Here is a 7,921-nt window from a genome sequence, read left to right on the forward strand (position 1 = left end):
TTCTTTTTTTCTCGTACAGTTTTCATCTGTGCAGGGCGGAGCCAAGGCCCAGCCAGCCCGGGCTCAACCTCTATTTTTTTTGTACTCCCCCAATGTAATAGTCGATTTTTAGATAAAATCAGGGGCAAAATTTGTAAAAATAAGGTGTAAAAATTAAAACAGATGAATAATAAATAGTGTAAAATTTTTGCCCAGGCTGCCTGAAATTTCTGGCTCCGCCACTGAATCTGTGGATTTATTTATATGAACTTTGAACATTTTTTTCATTTTTCAATTGATTATATTTTTTTATTTCAACAACTAAGAAAAAAAAAATCTTTTATCGGAAGTGCGGAGACATATGCAGTTAATAAATTATTATACGATAATTCAAGTTCACACACACAATATCAACCGGACAAAATTTAGATATAATTTTTTAGGTGTGGTTCTTACTATTTTCCAATAAAAATATGACAAATATACTTAAATATCATTTATTGAGTGAAAACTAGTCAGAGACCCTTACTGTCGTCCGAATGTATTATTTGTGGTGTAGTATTTTATGATCAGTATGAAAATTTTGAAGTAAAGAAGTTTGACCAAATTGCATTTATAAATAGAAATTTGACCATTTAATTTATTTTTTTACTAATATAAAATATTAATAGTATGAAAATTAGGTTTCAAGTTAAAATAATTTCACATGTGAACATTTTAGAAAGACATGAAAAGCTACTTTCTTCATTCATAAAAGAAATCATCTACCATGGTGAAATGATTTTATTCAATTATGCACTCATTTTTCAGACTGTTTTCAATAGAGAAGATACCCGTGCGTCCGCACGGTTGAATTTATTTTAATTTTGACGTAATAATTATTTTATATATACATATGAAAAACTCATTTTTATTGCAAAAGTACAACGAAAAATTATGAAATCAAATATTACAACAAATAATATGATTATACAAAATATAATGATAAACTTGACAAATGATGTATTTAGATGCACTACACATGATAAAAAATTACTATATAAACTCAATTGTATTAAATAATAAAAAAAACTTGTGACATGAAAGAAAAAAAATTGACATTTGAAAATAAGAATTTTATTTTCAAATAAACGTAATAATTTAATAGTCACCCGTAAGATAAAAAGTTAGTTATTTGAATGACTATGTAGTATTATTCAATTTAATAAAATACATTTTTAATGATAATAAATAAAAAATATGATAAAAAAAATTAAATTATTACATTTTAAAATAAAGTAAGAGAGAATAGGGAAATAGTGGGGGATATAATGAAGAGAGAGAATAGAGAAAAGTGAGAATGAATGGTAGATGCTTTGGTAATGTCAAGTGTCTAATATTGATTGGAAAATAGAAAAGTGGTAGGGTGATTTTGAAGGTGGAAAAAAATACAAGAAAGGGGAGGTTTGAATTGTGTTCTTTTCAATTTTTAATTCCCTTTCTATAAATCTTTTCTTTCTTCTTAGTATCTCATTTTCTGGATATGCTTGGTAAATGTTGCAGAAGCATGTTAGAGATAACACGACTTAACCAATGAGATACATATTCATTTTAACTTCTTTATATCATCAGAACTTCTGACTTTGCTCAGTACAGTTCCGAAGATATTCAACGTGAATGTTCTGAGTTAAATGAAAAATGTAGAAAGTAAAAGACACAATCATTTTTATCTTGGTTCACCTTCTCAATATGGCTACCTCCAGTCCACCCTCCTCAGGTGATTTTTCCTCTCTCATTCGAGGACTTAATCCACTATAACTAAACTTGATTACAACTGCATAACCAACTGTTGTGACCGACTTCCAGCACAAGCTACCCGCGAGTGACTAACCCTAGATGATGAATCGTTCAGTTATCTCAGCAAGATATAACGTTCATCAACCTAGTAACTCCTGCATAAGTCAACTGCTTGTGACTAACCTTGCACAACCAACTGGTGTGACTAATTACAATGAATTGTTCAGTGATCAGATCCACAGATATAACATTCATTAACCCCTTTGAACTTTTGACGTTCACTCGGCCTTCTAAGAGGATTTCCACAATGATCACAGTCACTATCATCTCAAGGTTCAGGCCTTTACATGGTCACTCAAGGAATCATCACCAATTTATTTGGTTACAATACAATACTTCTGAATAAGCAGATTTTCCTTTTATCTAAGTACACTTTGTTTTGATACATTGACAAGTAATTACTTCAGATGTAAGAATTATCTTGGAGTCTTCTTGTTTGTATCTTCTGAACGAGATCTGTGCATCTTTGTTGGTAAGCAGAGTAAGAGCATTAACTCCCAGTGTTGAGTGCTTCTTCATGCTGATCTTCGTCTTCACTTCATCTCTAAGCAAATTTAGAGCAACAGCTCTATTTTAAGTTGCTTCTTGATTTGATCTCCATCTTCACCTGCTGATCATGATACTCTTGAAGAGCTAATAATGTTTTTATTAATTCAGAAACCTCTAAGACTAAACTTGTCCTAGACCTCTTGAGAAATCTGTTTCAACTGTTCTTTCAAGAAACTGTTGCAGTGTAACTGCAAAAATAGTGTTTAAGATTGCTTCTATAGAGCATTAATCACAACTGTGATATTTCAAAAATATTTAGTATAGAATAATTGAACTCAAAGATTTGGTTAGTCTTCAGTGCATGAGTTTATCGTGTTGTGTTGGTGTTCTTTTTGTATGTATCAATTATTTGTTTGATGCCCACACCACACACCTTTGAAGGAGTGATTTTGTGAGTATATATATATATATCTTCAGATTTTTGTCCGTTTAATCTTGGTTATTGGAGAGAGCAATAAATGCTTGCGTGTTTTCTTTTTACTTTTGTTTTCTCCAATGAGCTGCATGTGGATAGCTTCTTAATCAATCTTGGGAGTTGCACTTTTTTAGTGTTGCAGCCGCCTTGCTAATGATTATGTCTTTAACGGTATCTTCCTTTTTGAATCAGACTCCATGATCTTCTGTTCAGCTTGAATCAGAACTTTCTTTAAGACTTTATTATATTTGCATTTGTTCATCTTTGCACATCAAGTTTTGATGGTACTTGTGTTGAATGATCTTCTAAAATCAGAAACATATAATTAGAGTATAACAATTTCTTATACAAAATTTATTTGCTTGTTATCATCAAAACACTACAAATATGATTAGAACCAAACTATGTTCTAACAAATTTTATTAGTTACCGTTTTGTCCAATTTGTAGTGTAATTTTTTTTAAGAAAGGACAATAATGGAAATTTGGTCAATCTTCTAGTAAAGGATAGATAGTAGATAGTAGATTGGAGAAATTTGCATACGTGTAAGAGGAAATTATACACTTGTCATATTTTCATTGAAAAATAGTAAGAACCACACCAAAAGAATTTTACCTAAGTTTTGTCCATATCAACAATCTTGACATATTCATATGCATAGAGAGAGGACTTTCAATTAGTTGTTTCAGCTTGTAGCAATTCATGGTGCCTTGGGAGATTAGAAATAGGTAGGACTGTTGTTTGGCTCAGATGAGGAATACTATTTTTTTTACTTCTCACATTTATAGAAAAGAAAATCATTGTGCAGATAAGTTGGTTAGCTTGAGCTTACTAGTTTCTAATTTTACATGGTGAAATGGTATACATACTAATGTAACTTTGGACTTCAATAGATACAAATTAGGGTTACCTAATTTTAGAATCAATTAGGTTTGAGATTTTTGCTTGATCCCGTTCATTTTTGTACTTTTTTTCCTTTTTATTTCAGGGGCTAAAGCCCAATTTTGGATAAAAAATGCATAGAGAGGACAAAAAAGAAATTAGACAAGAAGAAACATGATTTACATGTGGAGGCGAACTCGTCATGTTCTACTACATCTTAAGGGGGGAATCAATCGCCACACTCTTTAGTTGAGTGAGACGGTCCTCGTCGTCACAGAGAATATAACTTCAAGTTTCATCGGAATAGTGAACCATGTCTACCTATAGTGTAGGGGATAAGTCGTCTATCACGCTCCCTCGTGGAATGTGATTGTATACCACGTAATCATTATAGGTAATGTACCTTAACATCCATGTTAGTTTTCTTTTTGAAGACCCGCTTGTATCATAATCAAATAGGAGTCTTTAGCAAGATCCAAATCTGGTTTGTGTAAATGGAATCCATTTTAGATTTCATGGCTCCTAGACACTTCTTGTAACGCCCCGAATTTAATTAGTTATTTAATTAAATTTGTTAAGGAATTATTTTGTTGGAATGGTCAAATTTGGGATTCATCAGTATTATTCTAAGAGGCGTATTGGATTGATTCTTCATTTGGAGTTTTGAGGTTAAGTTGGATTAATTAGTCGGTTAACCGGAGAATAGATATTAGAAATAACACTAGTTATATTTTTATTATTAATTATTTTGTGGTGTGTTTGTGTATTATTTGGCATGATGCCATATTATTATTAGTTTAGTAATTAGCTATAATATAATAATATGGCTAATTAGTTAATTGGGTCAAGTATGTGATTAGTAAATTGGGAGGGTGTGTAGTAAGCCCATTAGTAATATTAGAAATAAGTATTATTAATAAAATAAAATAGAATTATAAGGAAGATTAGTTTTTTTGGCAAAATTGTGAAGAACGTAGAAACAGAGAAAGAGGCTAGGGCAAGAGAGAAGGAAGACTTCCACCATTGTTGAAGGATCAAAGCTCAAACCTAAGGTAAGGGGGGAGAATGGGTTCTTTAAATGGTGATTACAACATGAGAGGGTAGTGAGGGTTCCTTTCCCTCTTTAGGTTTTATAATTGATATGTTTGATTTCTTCTTTGATGTGTGAATTGATTTGAGTTGTATGTTGTTCTTCGTGATCAATGAGTACTGTATGATTGTGGACGAAATTCTGTTTTGGACTGATGAATTATAGTGTGGATTTTGGATGTTGATTGAGTGGTTGTTATGTTCTAAGAGGAACTGAATCTGAATGTGTAATTGTCCAATTTGATGAGTGAGAATTGAGTTATTATCATGTAAAATTGTTGTAGAATGATAGGTTAATGAATCTATATGAAAGGTGTGAGTTAATGGATGAAATTATGGTGTTTTGGACCTGAAATCGCAGACTGGAAGTGATGAAAACGAGTGAGAACGGATTGGTGCGAGTGCAGACCTGGAAAAGCAAAATTTTGCTGTCAGTTCGCGTATGATACGCGTATGGGTTGGGGCCATACGCGTATGAGGGACAGACCCAGGGGCTATACGCGTATGATACGCAGCCCTGTCCCAACATAGTGCAACTTCTGGTGGGACGCGTATGGTACGTGTATGGAAGGGAGGCCATACGCGTATGGGGAAGTGATACGCGTATGGGAGAATTTTTAGTGCAAAACTGGTCCTGGTGGTACGCGTATGGGAAAGGGGCATACGCGTATGGAATAGTTGTACGCATATGGTCGGGCTAGTGTGCAGAATTTTCCATTTTTGTGATTTTCTTCTGATCCCTGAGTGAGATGAACAACTTGCTGAGTTCCTTAATTCGTAGGACTTAAGTAAACATAGGGAGACTATAAAAGTTATACTTTAAACATAAAATGTTGTGATAAGATTGTGCAGATTGTTGTGAATGTTAATTATAAGAAGATGAAATGATGGTTGCATGTTGTTGAACTGGTTGATAGCCTAAATGGCAATGAGTTGAAGGCTGAAGCCTTGTGTTGTTGAATTGTGTTGATTGGATGTCCATATCGCATACATATGTCGTTGAGGGCTTATGCTCTGTTGTTGGCCTGTATTGGCATTGTTGAAGGCTTATGCCTTGTTATTGCCTCTAATATAATGGAAACTGTTGAGGGCTTATGCTCTGTTGGTACCACATGAACGTAGTGTTGATAGTTGCATTACATTTCATCCGACTGATTGTAAATGTCGTGTATTGATGTTGTTGTGTGATTGATGGTGTGAGAATCCGTTTATGATTGCGTTTGTGTGTGGTGTAGATACTACTCCTTAACCATGTGATATTTCACCGTATACTTATTGAATGCAATTCTCACCCCTTTTCTGTTGTTGTGTCTGTGCTTCTTCGGGAGTACAGATAACCAGGTACCAGAGTAGTGCTTGGATTTTCGAGTGTTACCTGATCGAGTCTTAAGAGTCGCTCTGATACGTAACACGGGAATGTTAGGATACGCTATGTTTTATTTCTTTTCAGTTAAATGTTAAATTGTTACGTATCTTGATTTTAACATTATTGTTGGACCACCTGTTTAGTGGATATAATTTATTTGTTGAGGCCGTTGTGCCAGGAGAACTAATAAGCTGGTTTGAATTCCGCTGCAGTATTAGAAATTCTATTTTAATGAAAAACTTTTAACTAAAGTGATGTTTTGTGAATTGTTTAGAAGATGTGACATCCTACTTGCATTACTCTGATTATTTATGTATGAAACATTCGTTTATATTCGATATGGGATAGTGGGGTGTTACAATTGGTATCAGAGCAGGTCGGTCCGTCCGACCAAGTAGTAGAGTCAGTCTTTTTGTTTAGCAATCATCGAGTATTGATAAATTGATTTCTAATTGTTATTTGTGTTTTCTATCCTGTATGTATTGGATTTGTGTATCTGACACGATCAATACTATTTTTCCTTTCGGTTGTTGGATGTCTTAGGACAATGGTTGCCGGGAAGAGTAAGGACGTTAATGTTGAGGCACTGACGAGGGTGGTGGCTGCGATAGGACAAGCACCGCACATGGATGCTGGTATTAGAGGAGAGGATGAGTTACGTGCTTTTGGAGACTTCCGAAAGATTAATCCGCCAATTTTTGAAGGAGGATATGGACCGGATAAGGCACATGCATGGATGAAAGAAATGGAGAAGATCTTTCAAGTTATGAATTGTACTGATGTACAGAAGGTACGGTTCGGTACTCACATGTTAATGAAAGGAGCTGAGGATTGGTGGGGTAATACCAGGCAGAGGTTTGATGAAGAAGGCACTGAAATTACTTGGACACTTTTCCGTAGGGTATTCTTGAAGAACTATTTTCTAGAAGATGTGCGTGGAAAGAAAGGAGTGAGATTTCCAAAGTTGAAACGAGAAGAAGGACGATACCGTGGGAAACCTTATGATGGTAGGAAGGAGCAGGAATCTGGTTCTGGCAAGAAAACAAGTGGGGGAGACACTCCTGCTAAAGTTGTGTGTTTCAAATGTGGACAAGCTGGTCATAATTTATTTGTTGAGGCCGTTGTGCCAGGAGAACTAATAAGCTGTTTTGAATTCCGCTGCAGTATTAGAAATTCTATTTTAATGAAAAACTTTTAACTAAAGTGATGTTTTGTGAATTTTTTAGAAGATGTGACATCCTACTTGCATTACTCTGATTATTTATGTATGAAAAATTCGTTTATATTCGATATGGGATAGTGGGGTGTTACACTTCTCAGACTTCGGACCAGTGATGGTATCTTGGTAGGTCACAGGTTCATCTTGATCCATGAGTAATACACCATCTTGATTAGTTACGAGATAACCATATTTCTTAGGTTGGCGATTGTCGCACCTCTCTCGCGCAAGAAAACGAGACCAACTTGACTGGTTCGAAAGAAAAGAAAACAGAGTCGCCACCGAACTTTATTTATCTCCGAAGAGAAGGGAAAATATCGAGAAAACCCAGAAGAGAGAAATGGATAAGAAAAAGTCTTACGACCAGAGATCGGGTAAGGAATTCGGTTACGCAAGGGGAATGTATTAGCACCCCTCACGTCTGTGGTACTCCACAGGATCCACTTATGCTTGCTTCTAATCTAAGGGTGTGTTATCTAATGCTAAAGCTAAAGGAATATGAAAAAGAAGAGAAAATGCGGGGAAAAGAAAAAAAGTATTTACAAAATTGTGCTCGTTCGGACCCCGCGATCCAATGCCTACGTAT

General features: G+C 34.7%; 1 protein-coding gene across 1 annotated transcript; it reads left to right on the forward strand.

The window, feature by feature from the left end:
• The first annotated feature begins 6,663 nt into the window (after nucleotides 1–6,663).
• Nucleotides 6,664–7,314, forward strand: LOC131619299 (uncharacterized). The gene is made up of 2 exons (XM_058890409.1): nucleotides 6,664–6,840; nucleotides 6,904–7,314. Exons 1-2 carry the CDS (start codon nucleotides 6,664–6,666, stop codon nucleotides 7,312–7,314), a joined length of 588 nt encoding a protein of 195 aa, XP_058746392.1.
• The last annotated feature ends 607 nt before the right edge of the window (nucleotides 7,315–7,921 follow it).

The sequence above is a fragment of the Vicia villosa genome, linkage group LG7, assembly GCF_029867415.1.
Source record: "Vicia villosa cultivar HV-30 ecotype Madison, WI linkage group LG7, Vvil1.0, whole genome shotgun sequence".
NCBI classification, from domain to species: domain Eukaryota; kingdom Viridiplantae; phylum Streptophyta; class Magnoliopsida; order Fabales; family Fabaceae; genus Vicia; species Vicia villosa.